This window comes from Peromyscus eremicus, chromosome 1, assembly GCF_949786415.1.
Source record: "Peromyscus eremicus chromosome 1, PerEre_H2_v1, whole genome shotgun sequence".
NCBI classification, from domain to species: Eukaryota; Metazoa; Chordata; class Mammalia; order Rodentia; family Cricetidae; genus Peromyscus; species Peromyscus eremicus.
Window position 1 is genome coordinate 98,936,822 of NC_081416.1, and position 21,442 is coordinate 98,958,263.

Below are 21,442 nucleotides of genomic sequence, written 5' to 3' on the forward strand. Positions count from 1 at the left end.
TCAGACTCACAGAGATCCGCCTGCCTCTGCCTCCCGAGTGCTGGAATTAAAGGCGTGCGACACCACCGCCCAGCTCTCCTGTCATTTTTGACCCCAGCATGTATCTGCAGAACTCTGGATAGGCACTTTGCTAGAGACGGTTTCATTACAGTTCTCTGTGAAGCCAGGATTCACTGTCAAGTTTACCCACAAGAGAGGGAGCCTAATGGTCCTGAGTCAGAATGCTGGGTTGCTGGCTACCTCAGGTACCTACAGCATGCAGCCTCAGGCAAGCAGGGCCCTTCTCTCCTCCAAGCCTGGGGTTTTCCAAATGGGGTTTTCCAAATAAACGGGGCCCTTTCTTTTTTGTTTGTTTATTTTGTTTTTCGAGACAGGTTTCTCTGTGTTAATAGTCCTGATTGTTCTGGAAATCGCTTTGTAGACCAGGCTGGCCTCAAACTCACAGATATCCACCTACCTCTGCCTCCTGAGTGCTTGGGACTAAAGGTGTGAGCCGCCACAGCCCGGCCAAACTGAGCCTTTTCTTAGAGCCCTAAAGTTCTGCTTCCTGTCCTTCCAAGCCTGAAACACTGGACCTTGAACCCAGGCCCTCGCACAGGCTAAGCAAGATCCCTATCCCTGAGCTACTCCCACCCCAGGCCTGCATTGGCAATTTTTATGTCATCAAACTTATTCATTTGTTCTTTCCAGGGCTTGAGTCCTTTTTTCCCCTCTCTGGCTAATTAATGTTCTTGGTTGATCCCTCATAAACCCCACTCAAATGTGACCATCGGGCGACAGTGGGGCTCTTTCAGGCAGTCTCTTCTGTTGGACTGCTTGTGCTTGGTGCCTGTCTCTGTACAGCCCCGGGGTGACAGGGTCTCCCCTTCCTGCTTCCGAGGCGACGGCGAAAAGCATCCTTAGCAGCTGACTCTGGACCAGGCGTGGCGAGGTTAAGGAACGCGACCCCGAGGCCCCGCCCCGGACGCGCCCACAGGCGCCAGGGAAGCTGCCTACCCCGGAGACCGAAACGAGCTCCTTCGAGGTAGAAGTTTTGGCCTCAGCAGCACCCGCCTTGGGGCGCCCAGGTGTCCCCCACGAATGCACTTGGTACCGCCCGGGGATTCCCCGCCGCCGCTGCCGCCTTGACGTCAAGGAGTCCCCGGGAAGCCCCGCCCCCCTGCTCGGCTCCAGCGAGAGCTGTGCGCCGCGGCCGGGGACTGGGCGGCCATGGCGGGACCCGGCTCCCCCGGCGGCCCCTCCGCGCCCGCCGCCGTCTGGAAGCGCCACATCGTGCGGCAGCTGCGGCATCGGGACCGCACGCAAAAGACGCTCTTCCTGGAGCTCGTGCCGGCTTGTGAGTGCGCCCCGGGGGACTCGGGGATGTCGGCCTTGGAGGAGATGAGGCTCCCCGCCCGGGGAGAGGGCTTGTCCCGCCGCTAGGCTGGTGACTCGGGGCTGCGGCGCTGTCTCGATTTCCCAGCCTTGCACCGGGAACCTGTTTACGCCCCTCTTCGTACTGACCAGGGTCCCTACCTGCCGTTTCCAGCCCAGGCGCCGCTTAGCCCTCAAGACTCAGCTCTGCCTCCCTTGAGCATCCTAGACACAAGCTCCGTCCCTCCGGGCTGGTTTTGCCCTTTACAGGCGGTCCCCATAGCAGGGCCTGGTCAGTCCGTTTGGTCCCCAAAGTCCAGTCAAGGAAGGCAGGCGTGGCCAGAGCAGCCATAGTGGCCGAAAGGAAGGAGCGAAACCCTGGTAGAGTCTGCTACTGATAGGTTATCCTGGCACAGGTTTGTGGAGCGTCTCGGTGCCTAGCGGATCGTAGGTGCTTCTTGTGCCGGCGAAGACAAGCCCTCATACAGTTATTTCTGGCCAGTTTGGTCAGGAGGGGGTGTGGCAGTTCAAGCCAAGATACACCGGCGTGCGTTTGTACTCACTGCCTCTGGTCAACTGTGACTGTATGTTTGGGCTGGAAGTCTAACCACAGTCCCTGCTGCTTCTTCACTTGCTGCTAATTTTGATGCACCTATGCCATCAAACTTGTTTTTCCTTGGAACTTGCCAGGGGCTGGCCTTCTCTCGGGGTTGTGTACCTACCTCTGTCTACCTCCAGGCAGCCTCAGTTCTCCAACTGCTCTGATGGGCAGTGGGACTATTTGAGGGGGGAACCACCCCCAAGACCTCTATGGGAGTTGTAAGTTTGGGGAACTAGAGAGACCCAGGTCTGTGATATGGATAATTCAAGTCCTTAACCTCAGATTTCTTACTGGTAAATGAGGCTTATTGTGACCTTGTATGGGGGTGGGGGTGGGGGGCTGCGCCCTTCGAAGCCTTGGAGTCTGGGGTCGAGTTTTGAGAATTAGGTCAGGCCCAGGAACCTCAGTCGGGTCACAGTGAGGGAGGGAGATGAAGATCTGTGCACGAGTTTTTCAACTCCAGTCTGCCCTGGAACTGGTTTAAAAAAAAAGCAGAAATGACTGGAAAGGGTGTGAGCGAGGGGGGTCCAAGGTCAAACCACCTAACCTGGGAAGATTGTTAGATAATTGCTCAAGGACTTTCAATATTGACCTGGGGGAAGCTACTGGGTGGAAGTGAGAATTACTTAATTATAAACTCCGAGGCCTTGAAGGGGAAGTGTCTTACTGGAGGGACAGGCAGGTGTGTTTTCATGCTTTGGATTCAGACCTCTGGCCGAGATGGATTAATGTCCTTGCTTTCCTTCTGTCCTTTACCAAGTGTGACCTAGCCATCTCTGTCCCCAGCCGTGGTGGTCTTTCTGTCCTTGAGGGAACAGGTTCTCTCCTGGGGGGGGGGGGAGGCTGTGGGCCAATGCCGTGAGGAGGCTTCACCAGGCAGCTATCCACCCCCCAGGAAGGGGCAGAGCCCAGCCCCAGGAGCTCCCCTATTCCCAGGATCCTGGGCTTCTGCAGCCATCCTAGCCTGAGGTAACTGGTATGCCAGGGGTCTGCTGGCGAGTGTCTGCCTCTGCCACAGGCTTGTGCCCTCTTGCATCCCCAGATAACCACCTCCTAGAGAAGGCTGAACTGCTAGCCAAGTTCTCAGAAAAGTTGAAGTCAGAGCCAGAGGATGTCACCTCCACCCCGCATCGGGACTGCTGGTGAGTCTGTATGTGAGTGACCACAGCGGGCTGCTTAGGCCTGCCTCTTTGTTGTGCGTTTTGCTTTTGCTATGCACAGCCCTGGCACCTCATCAGCCTGTGGCTACTGGGGATGTGAGAGGGGACAGTAGACAGCCCCTTGAGTCCCCCCCCAAAGCTGGCTGCTTAGCATCTTCTTCCCAGGCTCTTCTCTTTCTGCGTTTGCCGCCTGTCCTATCCTGCGATCCTGTTTTTCCCTTCTGTGTCTTTTCCCGCTCTCTGTTCCCTCCCCGATAGCTACAAAGAGGGGCTTGCTACCCATTCCCAAGAGGGAGGGAACGCAAGAGCAGGAGTAAGTGGGGGACAGAATGAGAAGAGTGTGTAGCCGAGGCAGGCTGACCCCGAACTCCTGATTTCCTGCCTCTCGGGGGTTGGGATTACAGGTGTGCACCACCGTACTACACCTGGCTCTCCTGTGTACACGTGTTATTTGTATGTGCATCTGTGGAGGCTGGAGGTTAACACTGTATGTCTTCCTTAATTAGGTTTCACCTTAATTTTTTGAGACAAGGTCTTGTACTGACCCTATAGTGAGCTGATTCAACTTCCCTAGTTCTGGAAAAGTGTGCCAGTTTTTTTTTGGTTTTTTTGGTTTTGATTTTTCAAGACAGGGTTTCTCTGCGTACTTTTGGTGCCTGGCCTGGAACTCACTCTGTAGACCAGGCTGGCCTCGAACTCACAGAGATCTGCCTGGCTCTGCCTCCCGAGTGCTGGGATTAAAGGCGTGTGCCACCACCTCCTGGCCTTGTGCCAGGTTTTTTAACGTAGGTGTTGGGGCCCAAACTCGGGTCCTCATTCTGGTGTGGCAAGCATTGTACCGAGTGAGCCATCCTTCCAACCCTGAGCTATTTTATACAGGGTCTTGCTATGTAGCTCATGCTGGTCTTGATCTCAGAATACGGTTTGGCCTCCTGAGTTCTGTGCAAGCAAGTAAGTGCCCTTGTGCTTCTTCTTTTTTTTTTTTTTTTTTTGGTTTTTTTTGAGACAGGGTTTCTCTGTGTAGCTTTGCGCCTCTCCTGGAACTCACTTGGTAGCCCAGGCTGGCCTCGAACTCACAGAGATCCGCCTGGCTCTGCCTCCCGAGTGCTGGGATTAAAGGCGTGCGCCACCACCGCCCGGCACCCTTGTGCTTCTTGAAGGGTGTCACTGGCAGGCACCCAAGGTCTGGACCATCCTGGAGCAGAGGGGTCCTGGACAGCCTATTTCTGAGGCTGCCCTTTCTCGGATTGGCTCCCACCCACCCCAAGAGAAAGCTAATGGTTCCTCGAGCTTCTTATGGGGGCACTCTTAGGGTATCCTTCCGGGACTGGGGAAGAGGAGGGACCGTGAATTCTTCTTATTGTCAGGGGGCAGTTCTCCCGGCCTGCCTCTGACCGGGTCTCCTCAGCAGCCTCTCTGAGGATGAAGTGGCAGCAGGAGGAGAAGGAACTGCAGCTGGTCTGTGGTGAGGTAAGCAGGGTGGGGTCTGCGAATGGTGGGCCAGGGAGAGATGGTCCATGGAAGCCGGCACTGAGCGAGTGGGCCTGTATGTGCGGCATTATCTGGGCCAGTGCTCCGCAACTTTATAGTTGCAGAGGAGTATAATGGGGCTTAGAGATGTGGACCCTGGACTCAAACCTTTACCCACACAAATCCATTTTCTGTGACTCTTCATTCACTCTTTCAACACCTATTTATTGACAATCCAGGGAACAGGGAGTGTGGCCATAAACAAGACCTGGCCCTGTGGGTTTCCATGGAGACTGATGAGCCAGTAATCACATGTTTTTATAGCATGCCTCCTCACCTGCCCAACACAAGGTAGGAGTGGGTTAGGAAGACATTGGAGAGCCCCTCCCCAGAGTGCTATGTGGTTGTAATTTGAGAGTGGTGTGACATTATCACATGTAGATTTGTGTAGCAATCAGGATATTGCAGTGCTTGTTTACAAGATCTGTCTTGCTACCCCTTTTTAGTCACACCCAAACATTGCTAATCCCTGGCCACCACTAATCTGTTTCTACCTCTGTCTACCATTTGAACTCTGAAAACAAGTGACTGGTGAGGGAGGTGGAGATGGTAATTGGCTTTCTCAGTATTGAAAATGATGAGCTGGGGTGGCGGTGGTGGCGCACACCTTTAATCCCAGCAGTCGGGAGGCAGAGACAGATCTCTGTGAGTTCAAGGCCAGCCTGGTCTACAGAGTGAGATCCAGGACAAGGCTCCAAAGCTACACAGAGAAACCCTGTCTCGGGAAAAAAAAAAGAAAAGATAAATGTTATAATTAGCTTATGATGGAATGGGCGGTCCACCCTGCCTGTGCAGGGTCCCTCTCCAGGCCTCTCACACGGGGAGTTGTGTCAAGGTAGGTGAGCAGCCCTGGCTTGCTCCTCCGCCTCTGGGAAGAAAGGGTGAGGGACAAGTTAGCAAGAAGAGGCCCCAGCTGCCGTTTCCTGAGCCAGAGATGTTCATGCTGGTCTCCTTGCCACACTGGTGGGCACAGCTTTGCCTTGGGATCTGTTCTTCCCGGGATTTCAGCACCAAAAGGGAGGATGGGGCTACACCCCTGCAGTTCTTCGCTCTCCGCGGAGGGAGTGCTGAGGTATCCTCAGCCCACAGCCCCAGGATTGAGTCTGGGCACTACACTCCTAATCTGCTCCTGTTCTTAGCCTTGTGTGCTACAGGCTGCCTGGGTTATGGGCTAGGAAGCCAGGTGTTGGGAGTTGGGAACTCACGTCCCGTGCAGCCCTGAGAACACCAGTACGTTATACGGAGGTGGCCTGGGTTCGAGTCGTCAGGTCTGCCGCTTAGCTGTGTAAGTTTGGATAAGTCACTTACCCCGTCAGCGTCCTCATCTGCAGTATGAAAACGGGAGTGCTTCACTTGGGTGTGACGGAGACTGAAAGTTAGCTTGGGACAAGGCGCGACACAAGTGTAAGCTAATAGTCTGCCATTATTTTAAGTTCCTGATAGTAGTTCTGGTTTACCTTGTGATTAGGATCGCACTCCCCTGCCATTTTACAGGTAAGGAAATGGAGCAGATTCCTCTTGCAGCAGGTTAAATGTCTATCACTGGGTCACAGCTAGGACTGACCGTTAGGGGTCAAACTCCAGAGCCCTGGGTCTGACAATTAACCATTGAAGCTGCGGGGCATCCTTATACAGGATCCCAACCTATCTCAGCTTGGGTGAGGAACGGGTAGCGGGATGGTGGCTGGCTAGGTCCACCCTGGAGAGGCCCCCATGTCTCCTGTCCTCCCCAGATGGCCTACCAGGTGGTGAAGAAGAGCGCAGCCCTAGACACCCTGCAGTCACAGCTGGAGGAGCGCCAGGGCAGGTGAGATGAGGGTCGGGCACGGTCTTGCCTCAGGCGAGGGGATGGGAAGGGCCCCTAGAGCTTTTCCCTGGGTCCCCAAGCGTCCCCTAGACCTGTGGTTGGGGGTTAGAGGCCACCGCCTGATGTCTCCGCCCTGCAGGCTGGAAGCCCTGCAAGCCTGCGTGGTACAGCTAAGCGAGGCGCGGGCGCAGCAGACCCGGCAGCTGGAGGAACTGCAGGCGGAGAACGCAGCGCAGAGAGAAGCCTACCGGGCGCTGCTAGAGCAAGCAGCACACCAGGAGGCCGCACTGCGCAGGCTCCAGGAGGAGGCACGGGACCTGCTGGAGCGGCTTGTGCAGCGTAAAGCGCGTGCGGCTGCCGAGTGCAATCTGCGTAATGAGCGAAGAGAGAGGTGAAGGCTCTGGGCCACGCCCCATCAGGAATAGGCCACGCCTCCGGGAGGCAGTGTGGACTCAACCTGGTTGAGAGGACTGGGAATGGGGCGGGGCGGGGCGGGGTGGGGGAGGTCAGGGCCTTCCATTGATCAGAAGGGACCCGCTTAAGATGGGCCACTCTACCTGCAAAGCATCCCCTTTAGGATGCTTTTCTCTCTGCCAGGGCCAACCAAGCCCGGGTGTCCCAGGAGCTGAAGAGAGCGGCTAAGCGGACTGTGAGCATCAGCGAGTAAGAATGGGGAGGGAACAGGGATGACTCTCGTACTGGGTTGCTGCCCTGGGATGTGTTCACTACCTACAGTCTATCCGCAACCCACTCCTGCCAGCCTACAAGTGGCTACAGGTACACCTGGGTGCCTGTGTGCACAGGTCAGGTCCCTGGACAGGTGTAGAGATATGTGTGGTCATGGAAGCCAGTCCATGGCTCTTAGCTGCTGGGGATCACTTATTTTTGTGTACTGCTGGGGCGGGGAGGGGTGGCCTTCTTTGGTCTTCCCAAGCTGCTTTTCTCTCCCAGGATCCCAAACACTCTAGAAGGTGGGGCCAGGGAGGAGCCTGCACCTCTATCTCCTGTTGCTACACCCGAGTTCCTGGAGAGTGAGACTTGTGAGAAATGGAAGAGGCCTTTCAGGTGAGCATCCAGGTGCTCTCCTACCTCAGCTGGCTCCCACCCAGAAGGCTGCCCATGTCTTTTTCCAGGATTGGGGCCAGCTTTTGGAGAGGCCTGTGTACAGCCCAGTACTGTTCTGACCTCAGTGCCTGGAGGCAGGCAGTGTTACTCCATTCTCTACTTCCAAGAACCAGGGCTCTTAGGGTGAGCCATAAAGCTTATGAAAGAGTGTCACTGGGAGGAAAGTGGACAAGACCCAAGGCTCAGGTGTCCCAGGCTTGTGTGTGTAAGCACAGGAGTGCATGTGTGTGTCCGCACAGGGACATGAGCATGTGTGCAAGGTTAGTGAGCATATCTGAGTGAGCCTGTGTTAAAGTGTGTTCACACTTGAGCTATGACAGGAGCTTGAATCTTCAGGTGTCTCTCTGCTCAATCCCCCCCTATATATAGGGGGGGTCTCATGTAGCTTAGACTGACCTCAAACTCAATGTATAGTCAAGAATGACTTCAAACTCCTGGTCCTCCTCCCAATAGCTGGGATTAGGGCATGTGCCAGCATATCTGGCTTCTACCACATCTTGATTGGCTTGTCATTGGGCTGCCAGTCCTTCCTCATTTGCTGGCCTGAAAGGCTCTTTTCCAGAAGTCTTTCCTTCAGGAACCTCTGTCCCTGGGAGAGTGGATGAACAGGAGCATCATGAAATGCTGGTTCCCCAAATTCTGGCAGCCCTAATGGTCTAGATGTCTCAGCACAAACATTTACTTGGGTGTTTTGAGGGCTGCTGAGCGAGCTGGGGTTTTCCCCACTCACTGTCTCAGCCTGGGAGCATCCTTCTCTTCCTTAGCCCTCTCCACAGGCTGGGGCTCGGTGTCTCAGGAGCTTTTGTTGGTGAGCACCTGGGGAATGAGACTCTGTCACCTGGGGAGGTGTTCATTGCCAAGAATCTCCCTCCTGCCACCCTTCTTGGTTAGTCTATGTCATGCCTCTCCTAGCTTTCAGTGAATCGAGTTCTGGTTCTTGCCTTGAGTGATCATGACCTCAGAGGTCCCTCGCGAAATATAGGGATCAGTGACTGCTGGCGGGACCATGAGCCAGGCTCTCAGTGTGCCTCTCATTCTGCCCCAGGTCTGCCTCGGCCACCTCTCTGACACTGTCCCGCTGTATGGATGTGGTGAAGGGGCTGCTGGAGTAAGTGTGTGTGCACATGTGTGAAGGGATTGGCACCCCCTGGAAGGCTCCTCGAGCCTAGCCTTGGTCTGTCCATCCATATGATGTCTGTCTGTCTGTGCATCTTGTTGGGCCCCACAGGCAGGATCTGGGTGGATAGCTCGAGACCAACTCCTGATAACTATCTTCCAGGTTCGTAATACTCTCTATCCTTATTCAGGGTCCTCATAGGGTACTAAGAGCTCCAGCCTGAGGTTGACCAAGAAGGCCCACTCAGTTAGGAAACTGAGGCTCAGATATGTCTAAGATTTGTTCAGTTACTTAGCCTAGCAGTGGTAATGCCATCACCAGAATTCCAGCCAGCCTTAACGTTTCTTTGTCCCTACTACCTTGTCTTGTGTCTGCTCATCTCTGCCCGCATCTCCACAGGGGTCAGGCTGGGTTGTGGACCTTGGGGAGTATCCCTGCCACCTGCCATGTCTGCTTCTTGTTGTTGCTGCCTCAGGAGAGCTAAAAGTCCCCATGTTAGCAGGTTTCGCTGAATGCTTTTCTCTTCCCACCCCTGTAGCTTCAAGAAGAGGCGAGGTCACTCGGTTGGGGGTGCCCCTGAGCAGCGGTACCAAAGCATTCCTGTGTGTGTATCTGCTCAGATTCCTACCCAGGCTCAGGATGTCTTGGTAAGGAAGGAGCTGGGCCTCATGTCTGGGGTGCTAATGAGAATGTTCAAGGGCGGACCAAGTGGGCTGAGAAAGCAAGGCTAGGCCTCAGCAGGAGGAGTTTGTCTGTAGCCTGTGGCGGAGACACAGCATTTTACAGGAGAACACAGACTAGAGTGGGGTAGGAGGCCGACACTCAGCATGAGGCATGGGGCAGCAGGGGTCCAGGAATAGTTGGAAAGACCTGGTGGGGCCAAATATGAAACTTAGGGTTTTCAGAGACCCCCCAAAGGGAGCTGCCAGGCCAGGAAGAGCTGTGAAAATGCCTGTGAGTGGGCACAAAGAGGCATGCATAGGGAGGATCTGGGGTACCAACTCCTCCCCTCCTTTTTTTAACAGGATGCCCATCTCTCTGAGGTCAATGCTGTTTGTTTCGGCCCCAACAGCAGCCTCCTGGCCACTGGAGGGGCTGACCGGCTTATCCACCTCTGGAATGTCGTGGGAGGTTAGAGCTCCTTCCTGAAAGTCAACCCAGCACTCTCCTGCAGACCCCATTCTCAGCTTGATCCTGGTTGGCCCTGGTCTTAGACCTGTCCCCCGTCCCCCGTCCCCCCCCCCCCGTCCCCCCGTCCCCCCCCCCCCCCCCCCCCGTCCCCTGCTGGAAGGAGCCTATGAACAGTGGCTAGAGAACTCTGAGGAAGAGGGACCCTGAGCTCTTGCTCTCAAGGAGAAGCTCCTTGGGTTCAGACCTGCAGGATAGGGAGGGCCAAGCCCAGATGGCTGTTGTTGGAGGAGGTAGGGACACCTGATCCTTCCTGAAGGCATATAGAGCCAAGTCTTGGGCAAGTCCCTGGGTCTACCAAGCCACCTCCTTTTCATTTTTAGACAGGGTTTCATTAAGTAGCCCTCGCTGGCCTGGATCTCACTATGTAGACCAGGCTGGCCTCCAACAGACCAGGTGCCTCTGCCTCCTCTGTGCTGGTATTAACTCTGTGCCAATGTGCCCAGAGTACCTACATCCTATGCTCGTATCACTTAGACTCCCAGAAATCAATGAGATGACCAACACTGACTGTCCACCTTGTTTTAGGATGTGTGCTCTGTAGGGAGGGGGACTGGGCACCAACTCCTGAAGGCTTCCCAGAAGTGGGTCTGCAGCTAGCCTGGCCTGGCCTGCTGTGTGACCTAGGGACAGTCCTTTCTCTCTGGTCTTCTCTAGCACTGGGAACTGCCTAGTTGCCCCTAGGGCTGCACAGCAGTTCCAGGAGGTATACTCTCCCCTCAGGCCAAGCCAGACCCAGCCACTCCATCCTCTACTTCTTGTTCGGCGTCTCAGTTCCTCTATTTTGTAAGGCTAATAATCTCATCTACTATCCCTTCCCCTGCTTTCAGGTCGCCTGGAGGCCAACCAGACCCTCGAAGGAGCTGGTGGCAGCATCACCAGTGTGGATTTTGACCCCTCGGTAAGGAGACTTTGCCCCAGTGGCATGGATGTCACCTCAGTCTCTACACAGGGCAGTGGGGCTCTGGGGCCTGAGGGCACATTGTGGGTGTCTAGAACCTACCCTGGAGGAGCTGCCCTCACCTCCTTGGGCCATGGCTGCGCCTGCCTCAGTGACCGGGAAGCTTTGAGGCAGTCTACCCTGGCTCTCTGGCCCGAGGGCCAGTGCCTCTGTCAGGCCCTCTGTGGCCCAGGACCTCTCCTGCTCCCTTTTTCTAGGGCTCCCAGGTTTTGGCAGCTACTTACAACCAGGCTGCCCAGCTCTGGAAGGTGGGGGAGACACAGTCCAAGGTGAGGCCTGGCTGGGGACGCTACCTAAGGGTTAAGGGTCATGCCTCAGGATTTGCAGAGTGGCTATTTTGGGGGCTTCATCTGTGCTTTCTGTGGGGACAGGAAACGTTGTCTGGACATAAGGACAAAGTGACAGCTGCCAAATTCAAGCTAACAAGGCATCAGGCAGTGACTGGGAGCCGGGACCGGACTGTGAAGGAATGGGACCTGGGCCGCGCCTACTGTGAGGCTCAGTCCCACTTGCCCCAACTCCTAGTCAGAGACCTTACCTCATTCTCTAGCGGTGGCTCTGGGATTCATGTCATTGGGCCTCAGACCTCTAATGATTTCCCTTCTCTGTCACTCCCTGCTGTTCTCTTCCTGCTTTCGTGGTGACCTTGGTCTTTAGAGGTGGGGTGAGCCCTGGGCTGGGAAGGCCTGCACCCCAGTCTTGGAAGGAGACTGCCCACATTCAGTGGCTGCCGCCGATTCTGAGACTCTGGGTTCCCCTCGTTGGTCCTCAGGTTCCAGGACCATCAATGTACTTTCCTACTGTAATGACGTGGTGTGCGGCGACCACATCATCATCAGTGGCCACAATGACCAGAAGATCCGGTTCTGGGACAGCAGGTGACAGGCACGGGCTGTGGGTGGTAGAGGCCCTGAGTTATTGTTCCTTTCTCTGGCTGTGGCAGGGTTGTGGAACCTTGGGGAAGTGTGCCAGTGGGTGGCTTCTGCTGGCCATGGTCTTTGAGGGTTCAGTGTGTCTGGGGAGCTGTTCCACCTTCTTAGTGGCTCTCAAGTCAGCACCGAACTCTTCCCCAGGCCTTAGAACCATCATAGACAAGCACCTTTTCCATATTTACCACCACATTTTAGTCAAAAACAGCAAAAAAGAATAGTTGGCTGACCACAGCAGGGCTAGTGCTTTGTTGGTCTCTGTGGCTTCTCTTTTTGAGATTGCTCATTTGCCTGGGGTTGAACCAAGGGCTTTATATCTGCTAGAATGCTCCCAGCCTTTTTACGTACTTATTTTTTTTTATTTTTTTATTTTTATTTTTTTTTATATTTTTTATTTTTTTTTTGTTTTTCGAGACAGGGTTTCTCTATGTAGCTTTGCGCCTTTCCTGGGACTCACTTGGTAGCCCAGGCTGGCCTCGAACTCACAGAGATCCGCCTGGCTCTGCCTCCCGAGTGCTGGGATTAAAGGCGTGCGCCACCACCGCCCAGCGCGTACTTATTTTGAGACAGGATCTCAATAAAGTTTTTCAGGCTGGCCTTGAACTTATGATTCTCCTGCCTCAGCTGTGATTACAGGCCTGTCACCATGTCTGGTTAACACCATTATTCCCAAGTGACCCAAACCTTCTAAGTGACCCCAGGCTCCAGCTCTCAAATCAGTCTCTCCATGGAAAGCTGGCTGTAGTGGGAAGGGCCGGTAGTCCTGTCAGCCTCAGCCCCGGGACCCAGGCCTGGGGCGCCTCTGGAATACATTAGCTGGGAAAGTGGCCACATACAGCCGGTCAGAAGTACCCTAGGATGCCTCTTCCTCATCCCTCTCTATCCCTATTCCCCTCCCTCCCGCCAGGGGCCCCCACTGCATCCAGGTCATCCCTGTACAGGGCCGGGTTACCTCCCTGAGCCTCAGCCATGACCAGCTGCATCTGCTTAGCTGTTCCCGAGACAATACACTCAAGGTCATCGACCTGCGAATCAGCAATATCCGACAGGTGTTCAGGTACTGGGCCTGTTGGGCCTCTCCTGTGCAAGGTCCTGGGGGGCGCTCCCTGGTCGTCCCCCTAGACTAGGACCTGCTGGCCCCTTCTCACATCTGGAGGAGGACAGGCACACTGGCAGCAGCCTGCGTTCTGACTCTAGCCCTGTTCTGTCCTCAGGGCGGATGGCTTCAAGTGCAGTTCTGACTGGACCAAAGCTGTGTTCAGGTGTGTCTGGGAGGGCATGCCTGTGTAGCCTGGCCGTCCGTGTGTGTGTGTGTGTGTGTGTATGTGTGTGTGTGTGTGTGTGTGTGTGTCTGTCTGTCTGTCTGTCTGTCTGTACTTCTGAACCCCTTCTCATCTGCTGCTGTGACCTGTCCAGCCCTGACAGAGGCTATGCGCTGGCAGGCTCCTCAAATGGAGCCCTGTACATCTGGGATGTGGACACTGGGAAACTGGAGAGCAGCCTACAGGGACCGCACTGGTGAGCACACCACCACACGCATACCTTCCACATGCGTTTGGGCCCATTGTTGCCACAGTCCCGGGAGCCCATTTTATAGATGAGGAAACGGTCTTGGGCTTAGCGAGGCTCCTCCATCTGCCTAGGTCGGTGCCGAGGGGGCAGAGTCAGGGCTGCTGGCCTGCTCCTGCTGCCCTCCTGATGTCGGTCTTCCCTCTTCAGTGCCGCTGTCAACGCTGTGGCCTGGTGCTTCTCTGGGAACCATGTTGTGAGTGTGGACCAAGGCAGGAAGGTGGTGCTCTGGCACTAGGGGCACAGTTTCCCTGTATGGACTGGAGCTGTGTTCTGAAGCCCGAAGCCAGAGAACGGCCTGCTTCTGATCAGGACTCCAGAGCTGCGCTTTGACTCAACTGCAGATCTTATGTGAGGGCCTGGCAGGACCCGGCCTGTTCGTTTAAAATCAAAGTGTGAGTCACGGATTACAATTTTTTAAAAGTCTCCGGGTGGTGATGGCACACGCCTTTAACCCCAGCACTCGGGAGGCAGAGGCAGAGGCAGATCTCTGTGAGTTCGAGGCCAGCCTGGACTACAGAGTGAGTTCCAGGACAGGGCTCCAAAGCTATACAGAGAAACCCTGTCTCAAAAAGTCAAAAAAAAAAAAAAAAAAAAAAAAAATTAAAAAATCTGTTTATTTTCCTCAAAATGGGGGAAAAAAACCTACCTGTGTCTTGCCTCTTTGAAACATTTGGGGGGCACAGGGAAATTGGCTGTTCCTGTCTAACTGTGGAATAGCATTCAGAAAGGCCCAAGCAAGGGCAGGGAAGAGCAGTAGCTCTTGGGGCTAGTGGAGGTCCTGGTGGAAAGGCCTAATAAGCTAGAGTGACATCAGAATACATTCAGGAGGCCTGCCCGAAGACTGGGAATGGTCCTGGCCTGCCTCCCGCCACCTCCTCCCTTCCGTGTTAGCCCCGCCCCTCACAGTGACTGGTGCCCTCACCCCTCTAGCCTTGTCCTCACCAGAAGCAGTTTCCTTAGCTTTTTGTTGTTGCTGTTTTGGACACAGTCATGTTCTGTAACCCTGGCTGGTCAGGTACACATGTAACAGCTTAGGGTAGAGGAGGCGCAGAGCCTAGGAAATGTGGCCTCAGCCTCAGTGCTGGGATGGCAGCACTTACTGCCCCACACCGCATCTATGGTGTCAGGGTCAGCGTGGTCCCAAGTCCAGCGCTTTGGTGTCCTACAGTGCTTCTTCCTCTGCCTTCAATGTCCTTGTCCTTCCCATGGCAATTCAGGCTGTCTTTTGGGATCCCTTTATTGACAGCCTACCCTGACCTGCCAGCTGGGTAAGAGGCCTTTGTCCCTCACCTCCAGTTTGCCTCCCTTCTTAAATCTGGGAGCAAGTCTAAGAGTGGGAGCAGTATTTCCTGCATCCAGACTGGCTCAGAAGCCACAGGAAATGCTTCCTGAGTGGTCACAGTCTCTTGTTCAGCAAGTTCAACAGTCCAAGGTTCCAGGAATAGGGCATACCTACAGTTCAAACCTCGCTCCTCAGTCTCGGCCCAGCTCTCCGTGGCCACTAGGGGTCACTAGTTGTCTGGTTAACAGTTTTGGTTGTTTGCTGGGAAGGGCTAACACTCCCAGGGGCCACCATTACTGAGGATCACCCAGGCCTCAGCCTTGCTCTGCTCTCTGCAGCCTTGTTTCTCCCAACCACTTGTGATGCATCATGGTCTACAAATAGGAAGTGAGGCTTGACGGTTGCCATTCAGGTTCACACAGCTACTAACAGCTGAATTGTTCTGCATCGCAGCCCTTTCTTTTGAAACATGGCCTATGTAGCCGAGTATGACAGTGAATGTATGATTCTCCTGCCTGGGCCTCCACCTCCCAAGTGCTAGCATTACAGATGTGTACCCTCATCCCATACGGGTCGGTCCCCTATGACTGAACCTCAGGGCTTTGTGTGGGCCAGGAAAGCGGTCTACCAACTACATCGTCAACCCACACCCTCTTTTTTTTTTTTTTTTTTTTTAATTATTTTAGGTGTATGAGTGTTTTGCTTGCGTGCAAGTGTGCTGTGTGTGTGCCTGGTGCCCACACAGGCCAGATTCCCTTAAACTGAAGTTATGGTTATGGATGAGCTGTCATGTGGGTGCTGGGAATTGAACCTGGGTCCTCGGTAAGAGCAGCAAGTGCTCTTAACCTTTGAATCATTTCTCCAGCCCCTGCACCACAAAACCAAAATCTCTCAAGAGATAGGCTCCCAACTGGGCAGTGCTCCTCCACCAGGGGTACACAGAGCTGTGCCTAACCTGACTCTCCCAAGTGCTTTTCCATTTTTGACTCTGAGCTGAAGGTTATGTCTGTTGAAATGAGGCACATGCAGGGACACCAGAGTGAGTCCTGGGAGGCTGCTGCCAGACACTCCATCTGAGCCAAGTCCCTCCAGATGTTTTTGTCATACCTCAAGTAGTAGTGAACCCTATTTTGATGACCCATAAGAGTTACCCAGTAAATGTAAATCACTTCTGGGTACAGGGACCCTTCTGCCCCTCCAGCTCCCCTGAGGGAGCTCATGTGAATCCCCAAGGAAGAGTCAGGGCCAGCAAGAGACCTCTAGGACCCCTAATAAAAACTGGAATGGCCTGTGCATGGAGAGAAACCGAGAAGTGGCAGGAGTTTGCCTAAGGTTACAGCAGAACTATGTGAAAGGGACTTAGGCTTATTTGGTAAGATGCTTGCTTGGCATGCAGAAAGCCCCATGTATGTTCAACTTCCTCCACCACATAAAACTGAGTATTGTATATTATGCCTGGAATCAACACTCAGGCAAGAGGATCAGAAATTCAGTCATTCTGAGTTGGAGGCCAGCCTGGGCTACATGAGACTCTATTCAAAAGATTTTAAAAAGAAGCCAGAACAACAAAACAAAAAAATGGGTGAAGATTCTGATTCCCTTTGGCAAAAACTAGACTCAGGTTCAGTAGAGGGACTGTCCTAATCTTGTGGGAACTAGTTTGGCTTCTGCTCCCAATCCTCTCTATACATCTCAGGCTAGCCCCAGTGGCTTCCTGGCTGTGTGTGTACCCCTCCATGGAACTTTCCTCAAGGGCCAATCTATAGGTATGAGGACTGCTGCCTGAACTGCCCCGGCTTAAGCCTTACTGATCTTGAGACCCCAGGGATAAGAAACAAGTCCTGGTGTAGGGATCCTACTCTCCAGTCCTGGCTCAAGCCGGTTCTTGAGTCTCTCACAAGATGTAAGCCCCTTCAGTGCTCAGTAGGTGGCCTCTGGAGGGGTCCTGACCCCAGGTGTAAGCCCACTTGTGAGATTCAGACATCCCACGGGTACCATCTCTGCTGCAAGTACATCCACTAGTCAATATCTTCAGTTCATTTATACCTTACCTTATTTAATCCTAGATCTGAGGCAGTTTATATTATCTTCTCACTCCCAAGTTACAGATGAGGAAATTGAGGGCTGAGACTGAGATCATGGCAGAGGGTGTCCACAGTTCTTTCCCTGCTCCTTACTGGTGTGTTTGGCACACAAGCCTGTAACCCCTGCTCACAAGGTTCTTTCTATTATGCTTCAGGATAACATTTAAGAACATGTTCCCTGAACAGCACTCTCAGAAAAAGACATGAAAGAGTTCAATGTGGTTTTTTGGCCACTGGGTCAATACACTCTGGTGTTCTTGTGGTTCTTGGCAGCTTGTGCTTTAACAAAGCAAACCCAGCAAGGGTCCAGGGGAAAAACTAAACTGGTTATGTCAAGTTGCAGAATTGCAGGAAAAAATTCAATTCTCCATTTTCTGACATAAAATTTCTGTAATTTGGTTATATTTCTGATGCATATGTATACACACCACCTGATACTAAATAAATGCAGAGGATTAAGTGCAGCCAGATATTGTCATAGGCCGTTCAAGAGAGAGCTAGGCAGTAATTAGAACCAAATCCTAGAGCTGTGGCTGTCACTGGTGCAGCCTGGGAGTGTCATTGTAATACAGAGCATAATAATTGCCTTGTCTCTGGAGATGAGTCCAGGGACCTGAATTTTGTTTTTTTCTCTTGCCACCCCAGGAAATCCATGTCTATTTTCAAACATCGTGAGCTTCTGTGTAGTTTCCTCCTGCATCTAGAATAATTCAACTGATCTAGAGGGAGGGTTTCATTGCATCCTTTGGGTTTTTCTAGACAGGGTTTCTCCGTGTAGTTTTGGTACCTGTCCTGGATCTCGCTCTGTAGACCAGGCTGGCCTCAAACTCACAGAGATCTGCCTGCCTCTGCTTCCCAAGTGCTGGGATTAAGGGTGTGCCCCACGGCTGCCTGGCTCATTGCGCCCTTTTTAAAGGTGGAGTGGTAGCAATGGGGAGGGAAAGATGTCCCATTAGGTAGTGGCAGGGCTAAAGCCGGAAACATTCTCCTACTCTGACTCTAACTTACGGACGTAGACTTAGAGAGTGACCAGGTAATGAACAGTGAGTCTATGGGCTGACGGCTTGGTCAGTTCCTGTGACAAGGGAAGTCAACATGGATGACACTGGGGTAGGACAACTAGCTGAACTCTGACCTAAGTTGAAGACCACATCTCCAAGACTAGTGTCAGACTTGAAAGTGAGCTGCTTTCACTGCAGAAAATGTGTCCTTACAGTCTTTTCCAGATTTATGGCACTTCAAACCTTGTTCTTCCTGTGGGTTACTGTGTGGCTAGGGAATGGAAAAGAACACCTCGCCCTGAAGACCTTTAAGGCTCAGAGGTGATAGTGCAAATGGTGTTTGTATGCCTGCCTGTGCTACACACTTTGTGTCCTTCCTGGATCTAGGCTTCTCAGGCTGCAGACACAGGATCAGTCCTCATAGCTGCCCCAAGTGGCTCAGCCAGGATTTAATAACCCATACCTGACTTCCAAGTCCATGTTGCTCCACATGCTGATGGTGGAAATGTAAATGGATGCAATACTTTTGGAAGCCAATTTGCCAAAAATCTAACAAAAGTAAATATATACCCTTTCTGTCAAATTCTACATTTAGAAGTTTGCCCAATATTTACAATGGAACAAATTTATAAGGAAATATACACAGTGATGTTAGCTTCAATTTCCTAGAAGCAAGTGACTAGAAACAACTTAAATGCCCTTCACTAAAGGAATGATTAAATGATTACATAGCCAAACAACTGAATATGGTGCAGCCATGAAAGAGAATGACAAAACGTGACCGGTGAGATAGCTCAGTAAGTAAAAGCTCTTGTTCAATCCTCAGAACCCACAGGGAAAAAAAGCATGATACAGTGGTACACATTTGTAACCTAGCACTTCTGTAAGATGGGTGGTCTTGGGGTACACAGCACAACAAAAACAAGAAACCTGCCTCAGCAAAGTGGAGAGAAAGCCATCTCTCCAAAATTGTCCTGATCCACAAACATGTGCTGTGGTACATACACTTGCACGCACATACACATCATACATATCATAATTTGTGAGTTCCTCCACACCCTTGGCTTGTGGTGGTTTGGAAGCCAGAGGGGCTCATCTTGCACCTAGATCACCAGCATGCCTACTAGTCCTGGCCTCCAATACTAACCTGTCTTTTCTCCTCTCTTGCTGGAAAAGAATAGCATCAGGATCTTATTGTCTGGGTGGACTCACTTCCTGCTCTCTGCATGGTAAGTGGTTTCAGCATGGCCCAGGAGTGTTTCTGGAAGAAGCAGTTTCTCTTCTCTAATCTCTCTCAAAGCCTGTTTAATCAACTTTTTTATCAGGACACTTGGAAAACTTAATTCCACTTTTTATTATTCAACGTTTTATACATAATAAATACAAACTTTTTCAGCCACTGTAAAGAAAGCGCATCTGCACGGAGGCTCCCTCTGAGCCCTGACCTGTGCATGGTGATGCCGGGTTACGCGGCCTGGAGAGAAGGGTTATTTTTTAAAAAGGCATATTTTTACAACTTTGTTCCTTAAAATAAAATTAGCAGCTCTTCCAAAAAATATTTTAAAATATAACAAAGGAGTTCAAAGAACTGAGGTTATGGGAAACTCAAATCGAAGGACAATTTGGTTAGCTAAAGAGAATACAAGATGGGGCGGCAGGAAATGCTCTATTATAAGCACTTTAAAGATCGGCAAATTTGAAAATTGTAAAACAGCCTTTAATTTTTTTAAACTTAAGAATAAGTTTGATAAACATAAAAAGACCTCAAATAGATCAACCAATAAATGCAAAAACCAAAAATCCAGATTCATGGAGAAGATTCACCAGAGTATCATTGCTAAAGTGATCATCGGTCAAAAATCCCACGGGGACATGTGAACATTTCAAGTTTTTAGAGATTCTCAGGAGGGATGGAAATTTCAAAGCATCATACAACCTTTAAATCTGTGAATTTCACTTCCTAACCAAGGTAAAGGAGAATTGGCAAACATCACTTTGTTCCCTAGGTCAAGAAGACCCACAGTCCACAGTGCGGGCAGCCCTTCAGGGCCCTGCTGCTGTGGCTCTCCCAGGACCTGCAGGTTTGGTCTCCTTGGTTTCACCTGTGCAGATGTGCAGTCCTTTATCCTTTCCACAGGAAGCAGGTTTCCTCCAGGGCTCACAGGTTCTTCACCCCAGACAATGTCAGGGCAGTGGGACCTGAAGCTGCACTTTCTGAAGGCGACAGCTGGTCTGTCTGCACCAATCACAACCTGGTGTCTGGGCCAGTGCTCTGGCTTGGGAATAAAATAATATAAGGGCCTTCCCAGTAGAGAAGCTGCACAATGTAGGCCTATGTCCTCACTGCAGCCTGATACTTGGGTTCAAAGGATACTGGTCAGAAGAGTATACACTGTGAAACCAAGAGGGAACTACCCAAAGACGAAGAGAACATTCAAGTGGCTCATTTTAGATCTGGAAGCTCCATTGCTGCTTCTGCCATAATCTCCCTTCTACTAGTCTATGTGATGGGCAAGATGTGGCTTCAGCCCTCCAGGTTAGCCCACTAATACTAAATGAATGGCATAAATATTAATACAAAGGACACTGTTATTTTAAATCTGTTAGTTGTGGAAGAGATGTGCATTAATGCAATTGGCGCTAAGCTCAGGCAGTCCACTTTCTTCCCAGTAAAGTTGCATTTTCAGTATGAATATGAACCTCAGGGAGGAGCCAGCCTCTCCTGGATCCTTCTTGTTTCCTTATATAGCCGACATAATCTGATTAATACTTAATCAGAAAAGCAAAATCCACTTGAAGAAAGATGAGATCTTTGCCACAGCCTTGTGGCCACAGTAATATACTGTACAAGTGCACATGATCAGTAATTCTGGGTCTGTGCCCTGGATCTGGGCCTGGCCTTGAGTCTCATATAAAAATGGGCCACCATAAGGCATGAGAGCTGCTCCCCTCTGCTCCTAGGACCCTCTATGGTTTGTGCTATGGTAGGAGAGATGACATAGAAAATGACAACAAAAAAGGCACAATCAGGCCAACCAGTCACATAGAATCCTCCTCGGTTTGCTCTGTTCAAGAGTCATCATCATGCAAAGGTGCCTAGAAACGACTGGCCAAACTCCAAGCCCGGCCTCGATTGTAGCAAGAACGGAAGGAAGGTAAACCCACTGTCACACCAGTGTGATCTCTACATCCTCCATTTTCTCAGCTGGCCGTCGGTGGTTCTGTGTGGGTGGTGGGGGTGCCGCCCGAACCTGAGCAGGAGACAATTACAGGATTGTCAGTCAGCTTCCTGACTCAGAACCTGGCACCTGGAAAGCTCCAATGCTCCTCTTTATAGACACTGACACCTGAGGGTCTGGGAAATGCTCCCAGCTTTCTATGTGCCTCTACCCTGAAAAGCAGGCCCCATTCTGCATGAAATGTCAGATCAGATTGCTTGTGAGGGTAAAGTCCCAAGGCATACGGTTGCTGTAGTCCTAAAACCCTTCTCCAAAACAAAGGCCAGGAGGTGGCAAAAAGAAGACACAGTGTAGGGAATGGAACTGCTCTGCTTACTATGTCTCTGCGGAGAGCCACAGGGAGGGAGGCTGGAGAGATGGGCTGGGGCGAGAAGTGAAGGGCTTTACTAAGTTACAGTAAGAAACTTGGATGGTCAGACATGGTGGTACATGCTTGTAATTTTAGCATGCAGGAAGTAGAGGCAAGAGAATTGCAGAAAGATGGAGGCCAGCC

The 21,442-nt window shown here is 52.0% G+C and overlaps 2 protein-coding genes across 3 annotated transcripts in view; one reads left to right on the forward strand and one right to left on the reverse strand.

Moving 5' to 3' along the window:
* The first annotated feature begins 1,016 nt into the window (after positions 1 to 1,016).
* Positions 1,017 to 13,919, forward strand: Atg16l2 (autophagy related 16 like 2). 2 transcript variants are annotated; one of them, XM_059270326.1, is made up of 18 exons: positions 1,017 to 1,336; positions 2,997 to 3,096; positions 4,482 to 4,584; positions 6,378 to 6,451; positions 6,591 to 6,842; positions 7,049 to 7,114; positions 7,403 to 7,516; positions 8,622 to 8,684; positions 9,232 to 9,340; positions 9,719 to 9,824; positions 10,712 to 10,782; positions 11,040 to 11,111; positions 11,214 to 11,334; positions 11,615 to 11,720; positions 12,679 to 12,828; positions 12,986 to 13,033; positions 13,188 to 13,289; positions 13,491 to 13,919. In XM_059270326.1, the coding sequence occupies exons 1-18, from the start codon at positions 1,210 to 1,212 to the stop codon at positions 13,576 to 13,578; spliced, it is 1,872 nt and encodes a 623-aa protein (XP_059126309.1). In that variant the 5' UTR covers positions 1,017 to 1,209; the 3' UTR covers positions 13,579 to 13,919. The 2 variants fall into 2 exon arrangements, with proteins under 2 accessions (XP_059126309.1, XP_059126318.1); XM_059270335.1 differs by lacking the exon at positions 8,622 to 8,684.
* Positions 13,920 to 19,045: 5,126 nt separating this feature from the next.
* Fchsd2 (FCH and double SH3 domains 2) overlaps positions 19,046 to 21,442 on the reverse strand; it is a 212,099-nt gene continuing 209,702 nt past the window's right edge. Inside the window, exon 20 of the mRNA XM_059270348.1 lies at positions 19,046 to 20,961. Within this exon, the coding sequence (XP_059126331.1) occupies positions 20,878 to 20,961 (84 nt within the window). The 3' untranslated portion in view covers positions 19,046 to 20,877. The remainder of the gene's footprint in view (positions 20,962 to 21,442) is intronic.

Coding starts and splice junctions, on each gene's coding strand:
- Atg16l2 (XM_059270326.1), top strand. CDS start 1,210: ATGGCGGGACCCGGCTCCCCCGGCGGCCCCTCCGCGCCCGCCGCCGTC. Junction 11,721..12,678: donor ATCCGGTTCTGGGACAGCAG/GTGACAGGCACG, acceptor CCCTCCCGCCAG/GGGCCCCCACTGCATCCAGG. Junction 13,290..13,490: donor AGCCTACAGGGACCGCACTG/GTGAGCACACCA, acceptor TTCCCTCTTCAG/TGCCGCTGTCAACGCTGTGG.